The sequence below is a fragment of the Clupea harengus genome, chromosome 17 (assembly GCF_900700415.2).
Source record: "Clupea harengus chromosome 17, Ch_v2.0.2, whole genome shotgun sequence".
Taxonomy (NCBI): domain Eukaryota; kingdom Metazoa; phylum Chordata; class Actinopteri; order Clupeiformes; family Clupeidae; genus Clupea; species Clupea harengus.
In genome coordinates, this window is record NC_045168.1 from 9479861 (window position 1) to 9505414 (window position 25554).

Below are 25554 nucleotides of genomic sequence, written 5' to 3' on the forward strand. Positions count from 1 at the left end.
CTGCATCTGGGAACGCCTCATATTCAGCATCTTCAGTCGGCCCTAGCTTTATAATGACGCAATGCACACAGGGACTAATTAAAAACAATAACTCTCCAATGCACTGGCACACACAGACAGGGCGAGCCTAAACTCCTAGAAAGAGTGTGGGGAAGGAAGCGGAGAGGAAGTGGCAACAGAAGGAGTTTAATAATGAAAATTAATGATTCACTGATCAGCTCTCTGTGGACATGAATGTGACTCACACAGCCTGTATGTAAACCCATGGATGTCTGGCATTTCATTAAGAACTTAAGTTAACTGGGCTGCAGGCCAAGCAGTCACTGTGGATGGATATATAAGGGGGATACTGTAAAGAGCAAAGTACATTTACATTGTCATTTAGCAGACGCTTTTGTCCAAAGCGACGTACAAGGGAGAGAACAGTCAAGCTAAGAGCAATAAAAAACCTGGTGTAACAATAAATACTACTTAACATAAGAAATAGAAAAACGACCTAGAAAGGAATGTAACTGCTGAAGTGCAAGTTAAGCACTAGTCAAGGTGCCAGTTCGGAAGGGAGGTGCTCTCTGAAGTAAGTGTTTGTGTTGTTCAAGGAGGGTGGGGTATAAATGTCTGACAGATGTGGAGCAACAGTAGAACACATGACAGTGTAAATAAGACTGAAAAGAAGATGGAGAGAGAAAAGGGAGAAACATAAGCTTTAAAAAAAAAAAAAACATTCCATATTGGGACTGACGACAGTACGCAGATGGCTCTCCTTGGTGATTTTCCCACCCGAATGACCTGCAGTCACACTTCTCTCATCCATCTTCTCCCTCCCCCCCTGCATCCATTCTTTCAATCTGTTCATCCACTTCACATGTGAAGCCATACGCCATACATCTCCACAGTGACACCCAAGTGTTTCATCCTGACATTTACAGTATACTGCAACAGTATGAAAAATACCAGGCCTGCTTACCTGAAACCCACACATACAGGCTACACAGGATTCCATGCAGTGCAGGTATGCTATTTTCACACTATTACATCATTCTCTTCTTCAGGGTTTAGGTAAAGGACCACTATAGTTTCCAAGGTAGTTTATGTGACATTTGTGTCATGTCATAGGAAGACCTGTCACGACAATGTACAGTATCCAGTGGTTTCATATAACCTCTTGATACTTCCTCTTGATAATTATGAATTAACTGTTATTACCCTTAAAACATTTGACAAGATATGACATAGATTATGAAGTCGACAATCTGATATAGATCAGGGGTTATAGAGGAAAGTATGTTTGCAAATTACAATTTTATTAGGTGAATGCCCCAAGATATATTATATGGATTCACCAGGTTTGTTTTTTCACATCACTTGAGCTCATAGCTGTTCTTTCACCTAGGCTGTTTCACATTCAGATGGACATTTATTATTAGATTGCTTAATTCATGTATCAAACCATTTCCAAACAGTTTAATTATTTGTAATTAAATGTTCTGTGGTTTTGGTCCAATTAGGATATGTGTACGGATAATTTGGAGCAATGTTATTGGGCACGACAAAAAAAGGCCTTGCCAAATGAATGGGGGGAAAAAAGACTTACAAATGGTGCATACACTTGTATGGGCCATAATACCTGTCAGGCTGCTGTGCCTCAATTCAATAACGACTTATAAAGAATGAAGGTACAAAGACACATCGTCTAATAATATACTGGATTGTGTCCTGGCTGATCGGGGCGATAAGGAAGGCTGTTATTGTTTCTTGATATGAGATATAGCGATGTTCACGGGCTGTTTGCTCCACGCCGTTCAGAGGACGAAGCCTGCCAAGACAGTTTAACAATCTGTAACGCGATTATGTAATCGCCTGTCATTGTAAACTGGCAGGGCTAACCTATATCATGTTTGTTTTTATCTGAAGCACTCAGGGAGCAAAACAAAGTGGCCCGTTAAGGAATGTAGAAAACAAGGATTTAAAACACTTTTTTAATCTGGTGCACCCAGGTCTAGTTTTATGAGTGGAAAGGCGACTCATAAATTGATCATTTTCCACGTATGGGAAATGGGCCGTTACATGTTTTAGCAGATTAGGAAGTGAGTAACATCACGTGTTTTGACACATTTAGCAAAAATGGTAGGCTAACACAAACGAAGTGTAGGCTACTTTACAAACTCTACAGAATGTGTGTACACTGTCACACTCCACAAAGGCAGTCTTGTAGGCGCACTTGCTTTGACAACCCGCGAAAATAGCACAGGTTTTGTATATTGCATTTTAAAATGACTGAACTTACCGAATTTCCTGTCCGCTGCGATGGCAGCAGGCGCGTGGAAAGCTAAGAGAGCAGCAAGGATGGAACACAGCGAATCCATTCTGCTTATTGATCCGCGACACACCTTCCCTAACACGGCATGCCGACTCACGGGTGCATACATTAATTCGACATGTAGCCTAATCAAATGGATTCCGGGAGGACACGAAACTTATGGAAAAAGCCAAAGTGTGGACGAGGTGGCAGAAGAGTGATGCTGTTATCTTCACACAACTCGCATCCGCGGGAGGCTTCAGCACCGAGAACAGCAACCTTCAGGCGCTGCCCCTCCTTGGTTGCTGACGTCACGCGTACACACTAGCACACGCAGGAACCTATTTCACCAGGCCACGCTGTTACCTGTCGAGGGCTTGCTGTTGGAGGATTGAAATATCAACAAATGACAACAGCGGCACAAATAGAAACGGGTTAGCATACATTAAAACAGTAACATTGAAATGAAGTAGGGCATAAAGACGACTGAAAATAATTCCTTCTTAGAGTAGCGTATGTGCATTAAACAAATCAACAATCGATTAAAAATTAAATCAATAAAATACCTCACGACGCAGATTCTGCTCCGGTTAAGAGAAACAATCTAACTCAAAGGTTTCAGAGAACTTGCAATGGGACACGGGTGTCCTCATTTGAACTTCACCATTCACACTGTTTCCCTTTCTGAGCCAGAGAGCACTAGCGAAGCATTATGATGACTGCAGGGCAGATTTGATTTTAACAGCAACATTACCATCCAAACCCTATTTCAATTTCACCACAGGAGTTGTGGAATAGATTTTAGTTTGAACTTGCATAAAAAGATGGCTATTGGCCACTTCAAACTTCATTGCGTTTGGGTCCTCTTGATGAGGTCGAGGGACAATTTGACCCACCGCACTTGTGCATTTGCATCTGCTACAGATCTGAGCAGGGCTGTAGGAAGGTAATGTAGCTCGAGGATAAACAACCAAGAAACCTTTCAAGCACATTTGAACTGTAGTTCAGTTTTAAAAGTTGTGGATGTCAGATATGTATTAGATTTGTCAATTGAATAAGTACTTGATCAGTCATCAATCATTACGCTCTGTACTGCAACCCAAAAAATGTTTGGCAAACCAATCAGTCTCTCCATGCCAATGCTCTTAAGTACCTCTCTGACTTTTTCCATTATTACAGCCCATGGGAGTACTCACTGACCCCAACCACCCCACCTCACGTTAATGAAGCTTTTGGGATGGGCACTCAGGGAAGCAGTCCCCAAACCATACGGGACTTTCAGAAATGGCTGAAGGCTTATTTTTTCCCCCTTGCCATCTGAACCCCAATCTACAGACCTTTGGTTTATAAAAGGCATTATTACATTTTTTGTTTTACATACATACAATTTATTATAACTGCTATCAAATAAAACAAATAAAAAAAGGAGATGAATCCATACCAATGGGTACAATACACCATGGAGGTCCCAGGAGAGGTACGGAAAGGGGTTTCTGTTGACTACGCCCACCACTTAAAATGGGCTTAAGCTGGAGGCAGGTGTACAAATTCACACAGATACAGTAGCTCTTTCAGATGAGCCATAACAGTCAGGCGGAACTTAATACATCACACCCCATGCTCACACTCACACAAACATGCGCGCGCGCACACACACACACACACACAGACACATTACCAGCAGACCATGACACATTGTGCATTCAGCACCTGTGCGGCGGCGTGCCTTGTTGGGCTCCCTAGCGGAAACGCTGGCATTTATATTCCTGGGCTGCCGCTGGCGTGGCAGCGGGCACCGGGGCGGCCTGATCCTCAGCTGTGTGGGACGGCAGAAGGCCGGCTAAATGGGCGCATTCACCACCGCCGCTCCCCTCCCTCTCTCTAATCAGCACACAGACCGGCGCAGAGCCATGGCGAGCCCAGACGCTGGCAGGAATTGAATTCAAGGCATTTCAGTCAAACCGACACGGGTTCTCACAGAATGTGCTACAAATTGAATGACCTGGTTAAAATGTGGCCCGAGGAAATAGATGTTTTTTTCACTGACTGCCGTGGCCTGGAGCATAAGGCATGTAAGGCAACTTTACATTGTGCATGCCACATTCAAGGATATCAACTATACAACTCAACTTTCATCTTTTAAAAAACCCGTAAAATGTGATAAATGGGCTGTGCTTGACATACCAGTAGAAACAGCTTAAACTGACGTCAAGGACGACCGAGATGCGTCACCTCACTTCATTATTTTCTGTTGCTAAGGGAGGGACTGACGTCCACCTAACAATACATCCAAATATTGACTAAGACACCTCCTCTGCGTGTAGTCATGCCTCACAGGAGTACTTGATCTTTGCTTCTGAAGAATTGGAAACAAACAAAAACAGAAAATGCCTCGTCCTCAAATGGCACGGCGTTCTGGATTAATGTTACAGGTGGATGTCGTCACTGATCGTGTGCCTTCAGGAAGTCTGGGGATCAAAAGGAAGGAGCAACCTATTCTCTATAAAAGTGTTTTCTTTTTAATGACAAAATGGTTTGGAAAGACAAATGTAAGAAGCCAAGTGATAAAAGTACACATTTCTCTCTCTTTTTTTTTCACATGCAGATAAAGTTTAATTTATAAACATATATGACAGTACAGGAGGACAGCATAAATAGGTTTACTCACAACATACAACAAACGAGAAAAAGAAAAAAGGAAAATAGGTCTCTTGTATCCTGGTAGCCTCCTTCCCCTTAAGGCATTAGAATCTCATTCACCGTGCGAACTGAGGAGATGTATAACAATCTGCAAGAGAGACATTCATGTTAAGAATATAAGAAGAAAAGGAAAACTGTTGTTCAATATCTCGCCCGGCCCCGTCTAGTCGAGTTAATGTGTTCATTGACCATGAGATATGATTCACCTTTCACAGCCAATTTAGCCAAGGCAGCCCTGATTGAAGTGATTTTCTATGCATGAATAGAGATCACTGGTTTCTATTATCACTCAAGGTGTTATTGCTTCTGGACTGCAGGTCCTGTTGTTCGATCTCGCTTTGGTAGATTTGATCATTTGAAAAGTGTGTGTGTGTGTGTGTGTGTGTGTGTGTGTGTGCACATGGGAGTGGTTTCCTTACTTTTGGATTTCCTCTTCACTTTCGCCAGTTCCTGCACAGTGCCTCTCCATTTGCCTCTGGACAGACACGGCAATGCTCTTCAGATCTGCCTTGAATTTGCCCGCTGCAGAGGAACAGAACCAGAGAGAGAGAGAGAGAGATGAGAGACAGACAGAGTGAGAGAAAGCTAACTTTAAAGCAGTTCCACAACCATCTTCTTATGAAATATTCAAGCTGGTCTGGCTAGGTAAAGTCAGACAAGGAGGTTTGGTACCGCATTTATTATTTTTTTCTTTTTAAACTGACCTAAAACCCAAAGAACACTCACTTGGTTTGACGACGGCCAGAAGGTGTGTTACGGCAGCCAGGCCCGCCAAGCTTTCAATCTCGTCCGCGTCCAGAGACTGCTGAGTCATGGCGAAGAGTGACCTGAGGCGGGGGAGGGAGAGGGGTTAGAGAGGAGGGACAGAGTGACCTGATGCCGGGAGGGATAGGGGTTAGAGAGGTGGGACAGAGTGACAGGGAAAGCCTGGAAAGAGACAGAAAGAGAGAGCAGCAAAGGGGGAATGGGAGAAGAAGCAAAAAGACGGCAACAGCAGGACGCAAAAGGAGAGGGGTAGAGAAGGGGGGGGGCTGTGAGGACAGAAGTGTGCACGAGAGGAATTGACAGGGGTGGTGGAGGGATGAGTGAAAACAGAAGGGAAATAAAGGAGAGAGGGCCCAGCTGTGGCGAGCGAGAGGAAGAGAGGAGAGGAGCTTTACCGGGTTACAGCTGGAGGGCATTTGAGGAGGATCTCCAGGATGTGGCTGGAGAGAGGAGGCAGGTCCTCGGTGGTCTCTGGGGTGGACAGCTGCTCGACGTGAGACACCTGAGGACAGGAGGAGAGACAGGTGACCTCACACAGCCAACAGCTGGACGGGGGTGAGGCAGCAGACGGCATTTACAGGGGTTTAACACCCAATAATCACCTTAATCTGTGATTAAATGGCAGGGTGGCTCAGATTAACTAAACATAATAAATGAACAACAAATGGAAGGGGAGAGATAGAGAGAGAAAAAAAGAGAGAGAGAAAGAGAGAGAATAGGTGGCAAGTAAGTAAGGACGGGTTGGGGTGGGATTTGAGTCTTGATCAAAGGGATTTTGCTTTCCGTGTTGTTTTTGTTAGTGCCATGTGAATGTAATTATGTGTGTGTGTGTGTGTGTGTGTGTGTGTGTGTGATAGGCACCTTGTGTAGGGCATGGCTGATCTCAACGACGATGGCAGCGAAGAGAGAGGAGAAGACCCCATCATGCCCCTCAGGGTGCACGGATGCCAGCTCCTGTGCCACGCTCAAGAAGTCCATTAGAGCCGTCCTTGAGGAGAGGCACACCTGCGAATCACAGCACGCACACAGCACATCAGACGCATGCAGAGTGCAGCAGCTACTAGCTTGGACTCTTTGATTTTAATCAAATGTGACTTCAGTGTCTGGCCTACGGGGGTTTTAGAACAAACCCTGAAGAAAACCCTGAGAATTCTTTATGTCGAGGGCTAGTTTATGTGCATACCTTGTTTTGTTGCATAAATCTTACCAAAACACCTTACATTGGTGTTAGTCAGAACAGACTTTTAGTATTTGCTTTTTGTTTGAGGGCAAAGACCGCACGCCCTCTATCTTAGAATACAGAATATACACTGCAAAATTAATGTGATATATTTTCACTATATCATGGACATTTTCCTCTCAGGATTTCAATTGGTTTAGAATTGCACACATGGCGAGTAGGTTTCTATGTTGATCTCACCTGCGTTCCCTCCTCCCGGTCTTTACGCAGCTTCAGTGCCATCACCTCCAGGATCTTATGAAAGATGTTGGTTAACACACCAATGACAACGGGCACCTGCTCTTCCTGTCCCGGTGCACCCTGGGACATGCAGTCCTTGCCCAAGCTGGACAGCACAGACAGAATGGCAGGGATGCACAGGTAGCCCCTCTCTGCAAATAGATGGTGACACAGGACCTTTAGCTAAACCGGCAGATCCAAAGCAGTAACTAGCCTAGCCTGTAAAATCCCTCACGTTGACACATGCAAAAAATACATCAATATGCCTCATTCCTACTCAGTCATCAGCCCATATAAAAACTCAATTTCACGGTTTTGCCAAAACATCAATTAAAAGTATGCGCCTGGGATTTCAGACTAAAGGCAGAACAATTAGTGAATTTCAAAAGGCTCTACTACAAACAATTCTGATCAAAACAATTCAATGCATCCCACACACTGCCGTGCTGGGTGGCAGTGACTCATTTCAATTATCTCATCTATTTGTATGGTGCACATAAACCGGAAACACGACACTCACACTCTCTACAAAGCACCTGCAATCAGTCTGTTGCTACTTGCAAAAACAAAAAAATCTCTATGAAATAAAGTAGCCATAAAAATAATCATTAATCTTCTCTCACACAGAAAATGCAGTGTAAAAACTAAGGTGCTCAGGCACCCTTTCTGTCCGATGGTGTGAAATGGGCCATCAGAGTGGGTGATTCAACCTCCATATAAGGACTCCATGTGTGTCGGAGCCAGATCCTCCATAACCCCAACTGTGGTGCCCCACGCTACCCGGTGACTGGGTGCGGAACACCACATGTGATTTAGAGACTCTTAGACTTAGTCATTCATCCAAACGTCACCACAAATGTCATTGGAACTTCACTGTAGAAGGAGTGGAACACAATCCTTAAAATGTTTGGCTGGTAGGAATCAACCCCCTCACATGGGTGCCGCTGATGCCATGGGTAATATGCAATAGAGGTGTGTTTGTGTGTGTGTGTGTGTGCGTGTGTGTGTATAGCGGACACTACAGGTGAGTGTGTGTTTGTGTGAAAGTGTGTAGAGGATTACCCGACAGCAGCACCACAGAACACAGGTCCAGGACTTTACTTGTGAACTCCATGTCCCCTTGGCCAACGATAATGACGTCCCTCAACACAGTTAGGCAGGTCTGTCCAGAAAAGGTAGTTTAACAGGCGGTTCGTTCATATTCACAGAGTTACAAATGACTACAAATTACTCACCAAGGACACAGCAAGCCAGCTAGTCTGTATTCACTGCTCGCCAAACACTCTATATTTGTTGTCATAATATCAAAAAAGCCTGAAGTAATGCAAGAAATATGCACACGGATCCAAAAGTAAAATAAACATGGGGATAAGGTAGACAAGACAGGCTGTATATGTAGAGAAATTGAGAGAGAGAGAGAGAGAGAGAGAGAGGGAGAGGGAGAGAGAGACACCAAACAAAATAATACATCATGTGGCATTTTGTTGAATAATTGAGCCCCGGAGCTCATTCCTGGTAGAGAGGGGGTGATTTGTCAGCGGTGCTGCACGGGGCTGTGTCTAAGACTTACGCACACCACCACCCCCCCCCCCCCCCCCCCCCACCCCACCCCACAGCGGCGAGGGCACGGCGCCTGGCAGAGAGATGAATGGCAGCTCGTGTTTTAACACCCAGTATGGCCGCCGCCTCTGGGCACAGGGAACCTAGGCGTCCAAAGGTAAGGGAGCTCATTTGTACAAATGAATGTCACACTACGCCCATGAAGGGAGAGCGCTGTCTGGGAGAGGGGTTGGTGTGTGTGTGTGTGTGTGTGTGTGTGTGTGTGTGTGTGTGTGTGTGTGTGTGTGTGTGTGTGTGTGTGTGTGTGGTCTGGGGTGAACTGAGTGCAGGAATCTCCATTAATGAGCAAACAACTTGGATAGTTTGTGTTAATCCCTCTGTGGTCCAACCCAACAGGCACAGGGCAAAATGTCAACAAACTTTCATATTGTGCAAGAACATAAAAGTAGCTTTACACACCGACACACACACAGAGCACACAAACAAATAAACAAACAAACAATTGCTGGCCATTATTACCTCCACCACCCTCTGGGCCAACTTGACCTGCTGTGTTGAGATAACGTCCTCGGCGGGGGCCACCAGGAAGGGCAGGATTCGCTCGGTCACCCAAGCGGCCGAGAGCTCCAGGTCCTGCAGGCGGTCCCTGTCCTCTGGAGACTGGGGCAGGACACGACACAGAGAGGGAGTCAGAGCAGCACGCCACAGAGAAACACACAAGCTCTGCACATCTGGAGGCCTACACATCTGACATTCCACTCCCAACGTGCTTCCACTCAGAGAGACAGGGAATGCGTGAGAGGAAGATGGAGACAGGGAAGGAGGGAAAGGGGGAGAGAGAGAGAGAGAGAGAGATTATAGCAGGACTCACCTTGCTCTGGAGGTGTACCAAGAGTCGGCTGTGCAAGCTGAATGCTTTCATGGCAGTCTCTGTGGTCCTTGCACGCGCTGGAGGCTCAAACGCACTCACACACGAGTACAGCTCCGACTGCACACACGCATACCAAATGACAAACAGAGCCACCCCGCCCACGCACACACACACACACACGGATATTAGTCTTCAGGGCAGAACAGACTGGAGTAATGACACAGTGGAAGCTAATGCACAATTATCTTCTCCAATTGCACCAAATAGAATTCAGGCCACTGAGATGAAACTGCCATCTGCGATGGATGGATGTCTGTACCTTACAGGAGCTGAGAGCTTTCAGTAGTTGTTTGAGCTTGCCCAGGGCCACATTGAGCACAGCGTCCCGGGTGGGGGGGTGGTTGAGGAGGTAGTCCAAGAAATCTAGGCCCAGGTCTGGCTTGGCCTCCATGGTTTCCTGGATACGCACACGTCGCGCCGAGTCATCTTTGGCCTGCAGGGGGAAAGTTGAGTCTCTGATGGAGTAAAATGCTGATAACAATGGTAAGGTGTTCACACATAGGGAATGAGAACATATGAGGAGCAAGTGAGCCAGCTCTGTCCACCTTGTATTGTGCTGTGATACAGGAGAAGCATCGTTTTGCTGTCAAATTTGTGAATAGTGATCAAGGCTTGCTTTGGGCCAAATGTGATAACATTAGCCCTCATCTTGCAGCATTGTGGAGGCGCAAATGAACAAACATTAACCGATGGCTCTATACCGCTTGAATGCCTTCATCTGAATATTAAAGATAAATGAAAAATATCCATTAATTCAAAAATAAATAATAATAATTAAAAAAAAGACGACGATGAGAAATACAGGCATTAAACGTACTGCAGCTTTGGCCAGGGCCTCTGTGAGCCAGTCGCTGATGAGCTCCAGGATGTGGGAGGCCTGCCCCCAGCTGCACAGGCAGTCCAGGATCTGACTGTAGTGGGAGACGGACGCGCCTACCTCCAGCTTCCTCAGGCGGGACAGAACTCCACAGCTGCAGGTGTGGGGGGAGGAAGACACAGATAGAGAGAGAGAGAGACACCGACATCACATTACAAACAGGTTTAAAACAATACATCTCGAGTCAGCAGTCAAGCATATCATCTTTACTAAAGGTAGAGGTGGAGAGAGAGTGAGGAAGAGAGATAGAGAATGCAGCAGCAGGGATGTCTGAGGGAGGGAGGGAGATACAGAGGTGTATTGAGGCACTGACCTGAATGAGGGCACGGAGGCAGCCGGAAGCAGAGAGGCCATGCACAGGAGCGCTACAGTGCAGGCATGGTCATCCTGAGACAAGGAGAGACACACACACACACACACACACACACACACACACACACACACACACACAGTGCTGTTAGGCAACACATTTTGACATCGGTTCTCTCTATACTCCCATTTGGCTAATTTCAAAGGAGTCTGATGGAATCAAACTGACAGTAGAAGGTATCCATTGCTTTTCTGATTGGTGCGCTCCAGCTCAACGATTAGCTTTCGTTGTGGACAGGATATTGTTGAGGGATACGGATGCACTAATGACGGCTGTAGTTATGGCAACACACAGCACCATCTAAGCCCAGAGCAGACATTGGGCAATAAGTGAGCCCAATCTCATGGCGCAGTGATCAACTCTCAAAGGTCACTAAAATCTATCATTCTCATCTCTAAAATGTCCATTTTGGAATGGAAAAATCCATGTTTATGGATGTTTATGGATTGTCCTCCACCAGCCGATACACACAGTTTGTCTCCACTATCGCACTCTCGTACAACTCGTCTTCCCCAGGAGGGCCTAAACACACACACACACACACACACACACACACACACACACACACACTAATGCCACACAGCTCTGCTCCATTCAGCACCTGGAAGAAGCGCAGGTACTCGGGCAGCACGGTGGCGAACTTGGCCACCAGGTAGTCCATGACATCCTTGTTGCGCAGCAGGGACTTCTGGATGCTCCTCCACAGGATCACCACAATCTCCAGCAGCCGGGCCATGGTGTCCGTGTCTTTGACCGACAGCACGTCCTCCAGCTCCTGACACATAATAGGCAACACACACACATGAGCAGTTACCCAGAACACAAGCAGTGGACGTTTAACTGACAGGGTGTACATTGTAACAGTACTGCAGTCCACAGGACTCTGAAGTCATGATCTTGGGGTTGCTGATGCCATTTTTCAAAAAGATGCTGAGAGAAAAGGAAAGTCTCCCAGACTATCCTTAGCTCTGTTATCAGCAGTTAAAATTAGTCAGAGACAGGCATCAGCCTGACAATTATTTCACATGTTCCATGACAGCTTGGAGGAGAAGTAGGCTTTAATGGTAGCTGAAGTCAGCAAGAACTGGTTGCATTTGCAAGAATGCTGTCCAATAATGTAAACACAAAACTGCAATTAGTTATGCACCAAATTATCTACACAGCACTAATACAATGCAATATTCAGAACCAGAGCCAGCGTGACCTCAATAAGAAGTATAATAATGATAATGGATAGGTGTGATACAACTTTCAGGGAAGACTGTTAGAGCCTCTGACACATACATAATTCAGATTTCTATGGCATAAAGCGATGTCTGGGTGCTTTTCCCCTCAAAAACAGCCATTTCAAGGAATGACGAGGAAAGAATAAAAAGCGTAATGTACTATTCAAATGTAATGAATTCATTCGGTTCTTCCCTTCACTGTACCCAATAAAAAATAAAGATGAGACCCCCTATCTCCAATACCAGTACATGAGACCAATACATAATGCTCAATTTCAAGGGGGGATCTCATACCAACGAGCGGGTCTTGCACAGTGGGGCCATTCTAATGCACTGCTTTGAAGGCAATCGTGTCTTTTCAGAACAGGAAGTGTAGGAGTATAATGAACCCAAGTTCACTGCATGGTGGCACTTACAGAGAGATTTTCCTTGTTGGCAGAAGTTGTGTCATCAGGGTCTTGATCTTGGGCCTTCTTAATGCACGAGTTCAGACACTTACGAATGATGAGCATCAGTTTGCCTGCACACAAAATAAAAGAACAAGATAACTTACAATGACCAGTCTCTACCCAGCCACTCATATAAACTCATCACATCATAAGTGTTAAGCTATATTGTTCCAGAAGATGGCCTAGCTTAGGAATGGCAGAAAGAACAGAAAGTATTGACATTCATTATGATGACACTGGTAAAACAATATACAGACAGAGAATCTCATTTGCATTTCTGAGAGTGATTTGAAAGTATGCAAATTCTTTTTGGTCAATCATGGTATATAATGCCACACCAGAACAGGTGCAGAAGTGTATAGTCTCACCTAAGTTGTTGGGGGCGGTGTACAGGTGAGCGTACTGGTAGAACTTGCGTGCAGCTTTGGGGCTCATCTGGATGAGCGTGACACAGCGCTCACACCAGACCAGCTCCGATTGGTTGACCGGGAAGAAGGAGCTGAAGAGGAGGTTGACGATGCGCTTGGAGACGGAAGGTGAGTCCCTCTCCAGGCGAGCCAGCAGATGCTCCATGGAGCTCACCTTCCAGAACTGCAGGAGAGAACACAACACACTCAGTAAGATTGATATAGAGGTAAACACATAGTCACACACATAGAAAATACACAACACACTCAGTACGATTGATATACAGGTAAACACATAGTCACACACAACTTTGTGTGCATTTCCCAAAACTGTCAAAGTGAGTAAGACAACAACAACATATAAAAGTGCACCATGACTCCAGTCTCTTAACACTCATGCATCTCTGGCAACACACACACTTTGGGGACTAGGATTCAGACACCTTAGCAGTTTGGACCATTGTGCCACACACACACACACACACACACACACACACACACACACACACACACACACACACACACACACACACACACACACACACACACACACACACACACACACACACACACACACACACACACACACACACACACACACCTACCTTGGTGGCCCGCACAGCCTTGATCTTGATGAGCATGTCCACAAAGGCCACGCGCACTTTCTCTGAGGTGTCGTGCAGGCTGGTCCTCAGCAGCGGCAGCAGGTTCTCCAGCACAGCGTGGGTCAGGTTGTTGTCCAGGATGATTGACATGCACTACAAGACCAACAAGACACACAACACACACTGTTGTCCAGGATGATTGACATGCACTACGAAAACCAACAACACACAACACACACTGTTGTCCAGGATGAGTGACATGCACTACGAGACCAACAAGACAAACACACAATGTTTATCGTTTATACAGTTTAAAGCCCGCCACACTACCTGCTTGATAAAAACGGCACACTCTCGAGACACAAGGACGCTCTTATTGTTTGAGGGTGTGTGCTTCTGCTGAAACCAACGATGCAGTGAGCATATGTAGATGTCACTGACATTGGCATTCATGTATTCCAAATTTGTACAACTAACACAAAACAATGACCAGAAAACACACCCACTATTGCCTATTATCAGCAGATATGTAATTGTCAGATAAACATGAATGAGTTATTTTTCACAGGTTGGAATGTTTTTGTTTTTGGCTAATGTCACATTCAAGTGCCTAGTTAGAGTAAAAACAGAGACACTTGAGGATCGAGCAGACACCTGTCAAGGACGTCATAATGCTCACTTCTCCTTTGAATACCGTCACTTGTGTCTTACTTTTACTTCTCAACTGGCAATTTCTCTCATCCTGTATGTAATGACAAATGCCTGTTTTCTTATTTTTGGGTCAGGAGGGGTTTCAAACTAGGTGCCTGATGCAGGCATGCAAGTCTGCCCACGTCTGAAGGTGATTCATTAATTGAGCCCAAATGGCCACACACTGCGAGTCTGTGCGGCGCTTTCAAAAATCACACGAGGCGCAGTTTCTCATTCTCGGCCCTCAGAGCTCCTTCCTAGGAAAATGTTGATGAAAAACAGCGAGTATCTCTACAGGGTTTAGAAACAGGAGCACCAGGCATCAGTTCTGCCTTACGTTGGCTTTATTATGATGAATGCTCCGCAGTAGCACTTGGGTGAGTGTGCGAGTGGGTATGACGAGTGGGTTTTTACTTAGACTCAGACTGGGAGAGCATTGGCCTAACCAGCACAAACGCTACTACAGACAGGAGGCAACGAGCACATAAGAGAGAGTGGCCGTGAAGGACTATGTCTGGAGATAGGGGCCGAGAGCGGCACAACAAAAGGACTTTGTGGAGAGAAAGAGTGGCTAGAAGCAAAAGCTATAGAGACACTTTAGATGTGAAAAGGTGTAAGTGGCAAGAAAGAATATAAGAGTGATTGAGAGTGTACTTGTGTGTGTGTGTGTGTGTGTGTAAGAGAGAGAGAGAGAAAGAGAGAGAGAGCATGTGTGTGTGTGAGAGAGAGAGAGGATGTGTGTGTGTGAGAGAGAAAGAGCGTGTGTGTGTGTGTGAGCGTGTGTGTGTGTGAGAGAATGATTGAGTGAGTGTTTGTGTGTACATGTGTGAATGTGTGTCACAGGAGTCAGCATGAGGCTGATTGAGGGCGAGTGTGAGGGCAGTACCATGAAGACGGAGCATCTGACGTCGGGGGAGCTGGCGTCGTAGGCCAGCTGCTGCACCATCTTCTTCAGGAGGTCGCCGATGATGTCGGAGGGGATGAACTCCCAGCACTTGGAGAGCACTGTACATGTACCCAGCACTGCGGTGGAGCGCACCAGCGGCTGCTGATCGTCCAGCAGGTACTAATATACACACACACACACACACACACACACACACACACACACACACACACACACACACACACACACACAGAGGTTTTTAAACACAAATGTGAACAAATGAGTAGCTAGATTGGTGGACAGCAGACTAAAAAGAGTAATTAGCCTCAAAACCACAACAACAGATGTGTTCACCCAAAGGACTCTTCATCACACAGCATCATAACACCTGGTCTCCTTTTAGTGCCAATCCTCGGCCCAGAACTTGTATGGGCAATTGCTCTGTCAGTAAGATCTGGCTAGCTTAGACGCGCTTTAGAACTGTACTATTTTAAGCAGGTTTAAAGGGTTTTGGGGCTCAACACGCAGCTGCGGGTGAAATGTGAAGGAGTTCGCTGTGTAAAAAAGCTTGGTTTCAGCTGATGCGCTTCTATCTGTATGTGCAAAACCATTTGGAAACAAACAAACAGAACTGTACAATGACACAATAATGCCACCTCAATGATATCAGTAAGAAAGTTAGATCCACTCAAATATCCCTTCACAATCATGAATAGAAATAAAAGAATATGACTTCTTACGCAACACGCAGGTTTAAAACCGGGGTAAACACATCTAAAGTAAAGACAATGAAGTAAACACAAAAGCTGTCCTCCAGTGACTAATCAAAGCATTGTGAACCAAGTCTCAAGACAGGCTCTAAAGATAAACTCTGCAAATCTAAGCCTCTGGAAAGGCTGTAGCAGTAACAGATGAGGGAGTGAGACATACAAACAGCGTGTCCAGCTGCCTCTGCAGGCTCTCGTCAGTGGCTGCCACATCCATACTGGGGTCCTTCAGGGGAAAGGCCTCGGTGAATAGCAGCGTGGCATTGGCTCGTACCTCCCCATTGGCCGCCTGCACATAGAGACACAGCTCATCACCAACAGGCAAACACAGGGGGGCTAATAGGGTGGGGGGGGAGCAATCTTGCAAATGGGGTCTGTGCTATTTGGGAGTCAGCCCCTTGGGCGTGAAGAGGAGCATTTTGGCTTTTGTTTGTGAAGAAACATTTCTATTCATACTTAGTATTATTCTCCTGTATGCCCCTACTTTCAGTGCCCAGTCTGACTCTGTTTTTCTGTGCATCTGACAAATAAATACTTGAAACTTGAAACTTGAAACTACTGACTTATTTTAAATTGAAATAGGGGTGCGTCACATGAACTGCCTGAATAAATGAGTGCTAGTACTAGTCTGCATTTATGCATTTTCTTTACACCATGGCAATAATAGCGAATACAAACTTTCAGCATTTGCCACATTTACATCAATGACAGCAAGCTGATAGAGCTGTATAGACCCTCCCAGAATACCCTGGGGGAGGAGGATGGAAGTCGGCACTGTACCTTAAGGGCTCTCCAGAGGATGGGGCGATACAACCTGTGCAGCATCTCATCCAGGCCCTGCCGAAACTTCTGCTTGTGGAAATAGCTCAGTATCTGCAGGGATAATGGTAGATCCACATGTTATTGCTTATTCAATAAAGGCAAATCACCACTCTTTGGACCATTGTTGACTGGTCCACTGCAGGGTTATTATTGGAACTAAAACTGAAACTAAGACCAAAACAAAAACTGATTTTAAAATAAATAAATACATAAATTGATGCAAAGAAAAATTAAAAACTAAAAAGATAATAATGACGGCTAAAACTAACAAAAATATTATTTCAAGATGGCAGATGATGTAAGCTAGCCATTCAAGGCGGCAGGTGATATAGCATGTCTAGACCTACACTAGCTAACTAATGGGTGTAGTAGCAATTACCAAGTGAAGACAGATGTCTGTAAAATGTAAACTATAATAAACCAAAGCTAAATTGAAATGAGTCCATGAACTAAACTGAAACTAATGAAGCCACTGATGAAACTAACTAAAACTGAATGAAAATTCAGATTGATTACATATCATAAAAAAATAAAAACTCATTTGAAAATGGAAAACCTCCGGATACAGCAGTATTGATGTAAAGTAATGGCAGATCATTTGCAACTGAAGAAAACTTCCAGCTTAATCAACATGATGTGCTACTACTGGGACGTTCATCCTGCTGCAATCAATCTATTCAATCTAGCATTTCTAGTCAATTCCATATCTGTAGTCAATTTCATAGACCACAAACTAATCTGGGGTTGATGTATCCATCAGATATATAGACTAGAGAGTGTTTTTTCACCCCTTCAGGCCCACCGCGTCACTCACCTGCCGGACTTTTGGGAGCACAGGCGAGTTGCGGTGCAGCTGGATGCCATGCTGCATAAATTCCTGAATGCAGTTGGACTCGATCTCCTCAAGGAAGGTTCCGGAAGCTTTCTTCCAGGCCCGAAAGTAGATCTCTGCTAAGTGCTCCATTTCAGCCCTGCCAAGCCATGTCAATGAACAAAATGAATATCCTTTAAAGGCTCATCAACTGAAAGCAATGGCAATGCAAATACAACACCGAAGATGTTTTAATGTCACTCTGTCAACTCCGACTCGTCTGACATGCGTTAATTACCCGGTGAAGGGGTCGTTAAGGGTACCGCCAGAGGCTGGGCCAGTCCAGCCCAGCCCAGCCCCAATGACCAGCTCATTTAGCTTGGTTTCAAATTGCCGCGGTTCATGCCTGACTGAGGGGGGGGGGGGGGTGAACTCACTTGCGGAAGAACTGGAGCTGATTTTTTACGGTTTTGTGAATCATGCGGATGAAGACCAAGTCCCAGCTGAAGAGGAACACCAGGAAACGCTTCCCCTGAGGGTGGGAAACGCAGACAGGAAAGACAAAGAGAGATATATGAAGACAAGACACACTCTGGACAAACTGGTCATTAGTTTTCAATAATGAAACGCTCATTAGTGACAGGGTAAGTAGCATACCGCTGTTTACTCACGTTTTGTTTTTGGAAATACCAAAAACAACACACCCCCACCCCGTCTAAACACAAGCTCTTGGCTTCTCACCTCGTCCCTCCTGATGTGGTTGGCGTTGAGGAAGCACAGCAGCAGCTGGTTGGCCAGCTCCTGACCCAGCTCCGAGTCTAAGGGCACGCTCAGCAGCGCCTCGTGAAACACCCACAGCCTCTTCATGTCAGGCACCTGAGGGAGGGGAGCCAGTCAAGAGTTCACTGGGACGAAAATGCAATGGTGTCTGTTTCAAGTTCAGTTGACCAAGACAAACTTTTTTTATTATTTCATTGCATATCTATTTACATTTTGATAGTTTGTAATTATATAATATGGAAATTAGAATAGAAAATGGGCTTTCTGTAACATGTTAAATTGCAGCGATGCATGGCTGCCACAACAAAATCTGCCACAACGTTAAAAAGATCTTTGAAAATATTGCATTATAAGAGAAAATAAGAGTGCATTCCTGCTTGTATTCCTGGCCTTAATAGGCTCCCTAGCGATAGCCAGTGCAGCTTTTCAAACAGCTTGCATTATACCAAAAGGTCCATAAACAATCATTAAATACCATTAGTCTCAAGAGAGAGATTTCAAGAGCGGGGAAAAAAGTGCATAGAGAGCAGCACAATAGCGATATGAATCATCCTCACAGGCTTTCATACAAAGTGAAATCCATTTCCACTACTTGCATGGACACTGAAGTGCTTCCACAACAACTGCAGAACTACAGCGAGCGGTGCAAGCACTCCTCCTAGTGTCTACTGAGGAGAGACAGAGAGAGTGTGTTTGTGGGTTTTTTTTCCCCCTTCTCACGTCGGGAGGAATTAATTGCGTGCTAACAGCCGAGGCAACCTTTTCGCTGGGCAGTCACCTCGGCGGACCCCTGAGAGGGAGCGGGAGATAATTGTCAGAGAGGCGAGAGCGGAGGTGATTAACAAAGCTAACGAGCGAGCTGACACAGCCAGCAGTAGGGCACCGTGACCCCCCGCATCCCGACGCAAACCCTTTTGAAGGCTTTTCAGAAAGCAACCCGCCACTTTTGTTCTTTGGTCTGACAGACTTTTATTTTTTTTTTTTTTTTATCTAAAGTTGAAGAACTTCTGATGCAGTTCTGATCTGTTAAGGTCCAAGGGCATTTTTCCTTTATTTAAGCCACTGAACTTAACCCACGTAAATGGGGGGTGCTTGGAAAAGCTTTTTAAAGTCTAAATACGCTTCTGCCGTCATTCAGTATAGCTGACTGAAGTTAAAAACTCTCATATTCGGAGATCATGTGTAATGTGTTATGGTCACAATCACAAGCAATGTGTGACAAGCAATAACAACAATTATAGTAAGCTACAAAATCCAATAACACATTATATAACAATATACTTCTCAGGAATGTCATTTTTCACCCCTCAGAATTTCCACATGAATTATGAATTTGACAGAATATCTGGTATAGTCTCATAGCATGCAATAGTAAAGACTTAAGTTAATCAGCAGTTAACGTAGGTTGCTATGCCAGTAAATGTTCATAAATCACTAGACCCTATAGTGTATGGGCTTAGGTCCCACCAGCTGATTTTGCATAGGGCTGAAACATACCTGCAAATGTAAAGCAGGTATTAAGGAACACTCCTGATCTCTAATTTAGAAGTGACCACCAGCAGCAGTTCTACAGAGTGCGACGTCTAATATTTTCCAACTGACATATCTGTCGGGTCTTTAAAATGTACCACGCTGAGGTGCCAGGCCAATTGTTTGCCGTTACCGGTTTCCTGAGGCAGGTCAGGAGGACCGTCAGTCCGAGCTCCTCTTTCCCATGCAGGCCTTTGATCCACCAGCAGCCAAACAGCTCATGGACACTCTTCTGCAGCGCTGCCTCTGATTGGGGGAGGAAACTCAGGAGATCTATGGAACAATCACAGAATACAGCAATCAGTCCAGCTGAAAAGAGGAGGGGGAGCAACTGAACCAATTTCATCCCCATCTCATACTGGGTCACACTGACACAATTAACCTTCTCATCTGACACTGACATTTCTAGCAATGTATCAGTCTTGTGCAATTTTCCAGAGTTACCATGAAGTAAATTCAAATGTTAGTGTTGTGTAGGTAGCCATGGACATAAATAAATATGAAAAGAAAACACCCTTAAGAGCTTAACAGAAAAGTTCATCCTTAGTGCATGAATACATTGACATAGTCACATTCAAAAACAAAGCAGATCCGTCCTTCTAAAAGGCAAATAAGTGCTCCTATCTCTCCACCCACCGTTCAGTATGTTGGCACAGTCAAGCAGAGATGTGTATGTGTCACCCTCCTCTATGGTCTCCACACAGGCTGTGGCCACTTCAGTCACACCCTGAATAACTTGCATGGTCTGCTTCTGCAAGAAGTCCAGGACAAATTAACTGAAACTGTAGTGTTGTGCACTGCAGAGAGCTAATTAACAGCAGACTTCTAGACTGAACAAAAAGGACAAACTCTGTCAGGATGACGTTACAAGGAACTGCATGTTATTAACGTTAGTTCTACGGCTTCATTTAGATCAGTCGTTCTCAAAGTGTGGTCCGCGGACCACTGGTGGTCCGCCAGTGCCCCGTAAATAGTCCTCGACGGCCAAAAGTAAATTATTGCGACATTTCTAACATACAACTCAGAACGAAGAGAACACAGCCAGTAGTAGCCTAATATATTAAAGAGTTGCCTAATCTATTAACAAGGTCATGGATTGGTGGCTTAAGACAGGGACTATGTAAAGAAAATTAAATGAGAAAGCCTCTGACACAGACAAGGAGAAGGTGCAATGGCGAGATGGTTCAGCCTCATTGGGCATTATCCTGCCGCGGAGCTGCATTCAAACAGCGTTTTTTTCTCCCACGGCGGAGACAGCAAGATGATAACTATATTCTGTGTTGTGTGACGTTGGATAATGACAGCTCTTAATTATGAAAAGTTGACTACTAGGATGGCTGTATTAATGCCAGTGGGCTGGCCTACTGTTGGTAGTGAATTACTGCGGTCGGTATGCGCATCCTTGTGTTTTGATATATTGGCGTGTCTGAGTGTGTGATGGGAGTGAGCGAACTATAGTTTGTAACATAACCAAGTCACGCATGGAGCAGGGTTCCAGATGCTTTGCCTTGCGCATTGTCATATCTATAACTAGCCTACCGGTATGTAAAAAAGGAGAGCCCACCCGCAAAAATCATGTGCCAGGTCTGGGTAGGAGGCATGTTCCGGGGATATACTATTTAGTTAGATGGTCCGCGAGTTTTTTTTTAATGGCTAAGTGAAAAGTCTGAAAAAGTTTGAGAAACACTGATTTAGATGGACAGAGCACAATAAATTGACGTAAAGTGCTATGCAACGCTATTAATGGTGTCTTCTGCATTCATAATAAACATGTGTTACTCACCAACTCCAGGGGCACTTCTAATTCCATGCCCTGCTCGTCCTGCTCTACATCTGTCGCATTCCAGCGTTCTGCGGGACATGCCACCACAGCGTCCTGCAAAAGTTTGGCCAGTTTTTTCCATAGAGCCTGCCGCTGAGCCTTCTGCAGCTCCTGCAGTAGCTCTCGAAGGTCAAAAGGCTCGGAGGCATCCTTCTGCTCATAAAAGCAAACGGTGGAAAGGGTTACTTTATGCCTTAAAAAATCTATACGTCTGAGGCTGAGGCTAAGGTAAGAAACACACTTACACTTAACAGCCAGTTAACTATCTAAGCAACGATTAACGTATCTGAGCTATCCAGTGGTAACATTAATAATAACAAAACATTTTAAGCTGTACTTACATGAAGTGTGATGAAGGTGAAGAAATCCTCAGTCTTACTGATACAGACGGAGTTTATAAAAGCCTCCCTTTTCGACATACCTGACGTAACTTAATTCTTCAGCTGTTCCGGTTTCAAAGTGGAGACAACAACGACGGGTTATTCTACAAACTCGCATACCAATATTATGAACAACAACTCTATGTCTCATAAACCGTTAGCAATTAACTGTAGCAATCGATTTTAATCTAAATAAAGTTAAGCAATCGTTTAGGTTAGCAAGCTAAATGGCCGCTAATATCCACCTATCTACATAGCTAACATTAGCTAGCGTCTTCATAATTTGACTTAACAGTCGAACCGAGAAGTGTGAGTAACCGCTTGATTTGTATTACTTTGCAAGTAAACCAACCATAGGCAGGGAAATATTGTATGTACTTTATATGTATGGAAGTTTCGTTCATGTTCAGCACGCGCGTTTATTTCAAGTTTAAACTGTTGTTTGTAAACTCACCGGAGTTGTCAAATTGTTTTGCTTCATTCCCCGCGCCAAATTGAAATTGGTGACGTAAGGTGGTGTAGATACTCTCTTGCTCTAATGCGTGTCAATATTTTTAATATACTGCCGCCTATTGGACTGGAGACTTTGTAAACATAGGGGATGTAATTCTTTGTCCACTAGATGGAGATAAAAGAACATATCTTGAGCACCTGGATTAAGAATATCTGCTGCCTTAATTCAGCTGCATCAGCATCAAAAAAAGGCACTGCCACGGCAACAAACTGGATGTTGACTGGCTGATTGTAATTTGTCGCATCTGTCATATTTCCCCCTGAGATCCTCCTCTTATGGATGCAAAATAATTCTTTATACCTGTACATTGTACATGTAGCCCTGGGAATTGAATCTCTGTCCATTGCTAGCCCCACCTTATTTAATTCAAGATATGTCCATTTTCTTTATCACATGTGCCATAGCTTTATCTGCTAATGAGATTATTAGGCATATTTCCTTTAACAGCTGTAATGCGTATGAGGTACACCACTGTCTTTAGCCCCACTGATTTGAGGTAAACAAATCTGTGCTCTCGTACCTCGTGACTCGTCTGCTGACTGCTGTAAAACAGCTCTCTGGCATACTGCCCAGTTTACTTAACCCATCAGGCACATGTTCTGCATACCAAATAGACAATGAAGTACGGCTGTGCGTTTTTTCTTTCTTGGCCTTATGTAACACAATGATATTGAAGATGAAAGAAATACGATGAGACATCACTCCTATTTAAGAATTTGAAATTGGGGTTTTATTCTTGCATGAAAGCATTTACAAAGTCCTTAATGCTACAGAGACTTAAATGTGTATTTCTGAATAACATGAGGGTTCTGTCTCTGATAAGGCACAGAGAGACATAACAACAGATCAAACAATATGCATACAATGAGAAAAAGGCAATCAAGCAATATTACTGCAATTATGCAAAGGTCTGAGGCAGCAATCTCAAAGTTGTCTGTTAATCTGATTAAATAATATACCAGCCATGCTGAATGTGCTTAAAATAAATGACCATATTCCATAGAAGTTATCTGCTCAGAAGCCAGTTTTCATTTCCCACAAATGGTAGTAGGATTCATGTTTACCATCAAAAGTAATAATCTATAGACTACATTTCTGTACAGTGCCGCGACAAAGAATGAGAGGAACATAAGTCACACATAAAAAACCTTTACAGCATTCTTGTAATTCCGTGCTGTACAATGTCAAACATTGGCATACAAGTACTTTTAAAATAAAGTACTTTTTTTATTAAATTATAAACATTTTCAAAAAAGGCACAAACAATAAAACAACATAAAAACTTCACTTCATATAACTTGGTATTCTCAAGGCATTCTGACTTTGTCGACCCTCTGAAAAGCATTTTCAAAACCAGTTGAAATCCTATACAACTGCATAACACAACAAACCAGTTGATAGTACAGGCACACCCAATCTTATCATGTGCATGCTCTTAAACTAACATTTGCAACAAAAAAACATGCCATTTCTATTTTTCTTTGATTGTCCTTTAAACATGTTGCCTTAAAGGCCCCAAATCAAGCCTTAAATCAAAACTAGAACTAAATGAATGTTTGTATAAACCAAGTCTAACCTTTAATCCAATTAGTGCATAATTTTTACAGACATTTTTACAAACCCCTGCAATTCTCCAAATGGAGAATGGAACTGTTGGTGCGGCGTGTATTTACATAGAAAACATGGCAGACTTACAAAACAAGGCAGTAAACATTTTTGCTTTTCTGCTTTGGCAGTCAACAGTTGTTGACACATTGGATCAAAACATATCTTGATATGTTTACACTGATTTTGCTTTCAAAATAAAAGTTGAACACAAAATAACATAAATAAAACAATAAATAATGGGTCCATCGTGTTGAATCTTGGTGATGAGTGGCCAGTTCAATGGATGAAAGACCTGATAGAGAGAGCGAAGTCAGTGGTGCCTCTGTGGAGGTAAAACTGCCTTCTCTAAGCCACCTGCAGTTAGGTCATACCTAAAAGAAAAGAGAGATGGAGGATAGGAGGGGGAGAGAGAGAGAGAGGATAGGAAAGGGGGAGGAATAACATCAATCATATTAATGAAATTAGAGCTAGTCGCATGAGCGCACTGCACTTCCTGATGAGAGCAGACTAAATTAAGGAGATATCTTGATAAGATGTTTAATTAATGAACAGGAGGGACATGATGAGAGAGATAACGAGTGTGTGTGTGTGTGTGTGTGTGTGTGTGTGTGTGTGTGTGTGTGTGTGTGTGTGTGTGTGTGTGAGTGTGTGTGTGTGTGTGTGTGTGTGTGTGTGTGTGTGTGTGTGTGTGTGTGTGTGTGTGTGTGTGTGTGTGTGTGTGTGTGTGTGTGTGTGTGTGTGTGTGTGTGTGTGTGTGTATAAGAAAAGTAAACAGCTCTAAAGAACTTAATACTAAAAATAACGATATACTGATAACATATAATAAGAAATCTTACAGTTGTTTGACAGTGATTATGGTACACTAACGGCATACCATTGCGTCCATCCCTTGGAAATTTCATCGCTTGTCAAATCCACAAGCACCTGTGTGGACAGGGAAGACACGACCAGTCAACCAGAATAATTTTACAGTCAGGAAAGTGCAAGTCAAAGACAGGTAATAAGAAAGAAGGAAGGAAGTGAGGAAACAGTACTTTTCCCAGAAGGCCTTTGTGTTTGGACAGCAGCCCTCCACCATTCTTCACCGCTACATCCAGAGTCCTCCTATGAAGTTCCACCATGGACACACTGAACTCAAATCTAAATCACGCACACACACACACATACAGAGGCAAAAACATAAAATCTTTGAGTTGCTACACCAGTCTTTATTAAATGGCACACTCACTACGGAAATTCTCATCTCAACTCAAATCCTGACTCAGGACTCCACACTAGGGAAAGCTTTACCTGCAACTC

General features: G+C 44.2%; 3 protein-coding genes across 5 annotated transcripts in view; all 3 read right to left on the reverse strand.

The window, feature by feature from the left end:
• Window positions 1-2616, reverse strand: part of ptprn2 (protein tyrosine phosphatase receptor type N2) — a 177143-nt gene extending 174527 nt beyond the window's left edge. The window contains 1 exon segment of the mRNA XM_031584363.1: window positions 2285-2616. Coding sequence (XP_031440223.1) covers window positions 2285-2426 — 142 coding nt within the window. The 5' untranslated portion in view covers window positions 2427-2616.
• Window positions 2617-4755: 2139 nt separating this feature from the next.
• Window positions 4756-22655, reverse strand: ncapg2 (non-SMC condensin II complex, subunit G2). Of its 2 annotated transcripts, none has more exons than XM_012815218.3 (27): window positions 22588-22655; window positions 22095-22196; window positions 21715-21906; window positions 20568-20682; window positions 20065-20204; window positions 18363-18497; window positions 18059-18153; window positions 17625-17781; window positions 16769-16861; window positions 16152-16277; window positions 15222-15401; window positions 13646-13798; window positions 13002-13224; window positions 12601-12704; window positions 11560-11733; window positions 10902-10975; window positions 10529-10682; window positions 9971-10144; window positions 9652-9768; window positions 9300-9440; window positions 8283-8382; window positions 7182-7372; window positions 6623-6766; window positions 6157-6263; window positions 5723-5823; window positions 5416-5518; window positions 4756-5084 (listed from the first exon to the last, which is right to left on the reverse strand). In XM_012815218.3, exons 2-27 carry the CDS (start codon window positions 22170-22172, stop codon window positions 5033-5035), a joined length of 3423 nt encoding a protein of 1140 aa, XP_012670672.2. In that variant the 5' UTR covers window positions 22173-22196; window positions 22588-22655; the 3' UTR covers window positions 4756-5032. The 2 variants fall into 2 exon arrangements, with proteins under 2 accessions (XP_012670672.2, XP_031440183.1); XM_031584323.2 differs by lacking the exon at window positions 22588-22655 and adding an exon at window positions 22512-22528.
• Window positions 22656-23354: 699 nt separating this feature from the next.
• esyt2b (extended synaptotagmin-like protein 2b) overlaps window positions 23355-25554 on the reverse strand; it is a 34490-nt gene continuing 32290 nt past the window's right edge. For both annotated transcript variants that reach the window (XM_031583961.2, XM_031583960.2), the window contains 3 exons: window positions 25290-25395; window positions 25092-25179; window positions 23355-24626 (listed from right to left, as the gene is read on the reverse strand). In XM_031583961.2, coding sequence (XP_031439821.1) covers window positions 25108-25179; window positions 25290-25395 — 178 coding nt within the window. In that variant the 3' untranslated portion in view covers window positions 23355-24626; window positions 25092-25107. The remainder of the gene's footprint in view (window positions 24627-25091; window positions 25180-25289; window positions 25396-25554) is intronic.

Coding starts and splice junctions, on each gene's coding strand:
- ncapg2 (XM_012815218.3), bottom strand. CDS start 22,172: ATGTCGAAAAGGGAGGCTTTTATAAACTCCGTCTGTATCAGTAAGACT. Junction 11,734..12,600: donor CCAACAAGGAAAATCTCTCT/GTAAGTGCCACC, acceptor ATTATGTGTCAG/GAGCTGGAGGACGTGCTGTC. Junction 5,085..5,415: donor AGTGAAGAGGAAATCCAAAA/GTAAGGAAACCA, acceptor TCTCTCTTGCAG/ATTGTTATACATCTCCTCAG.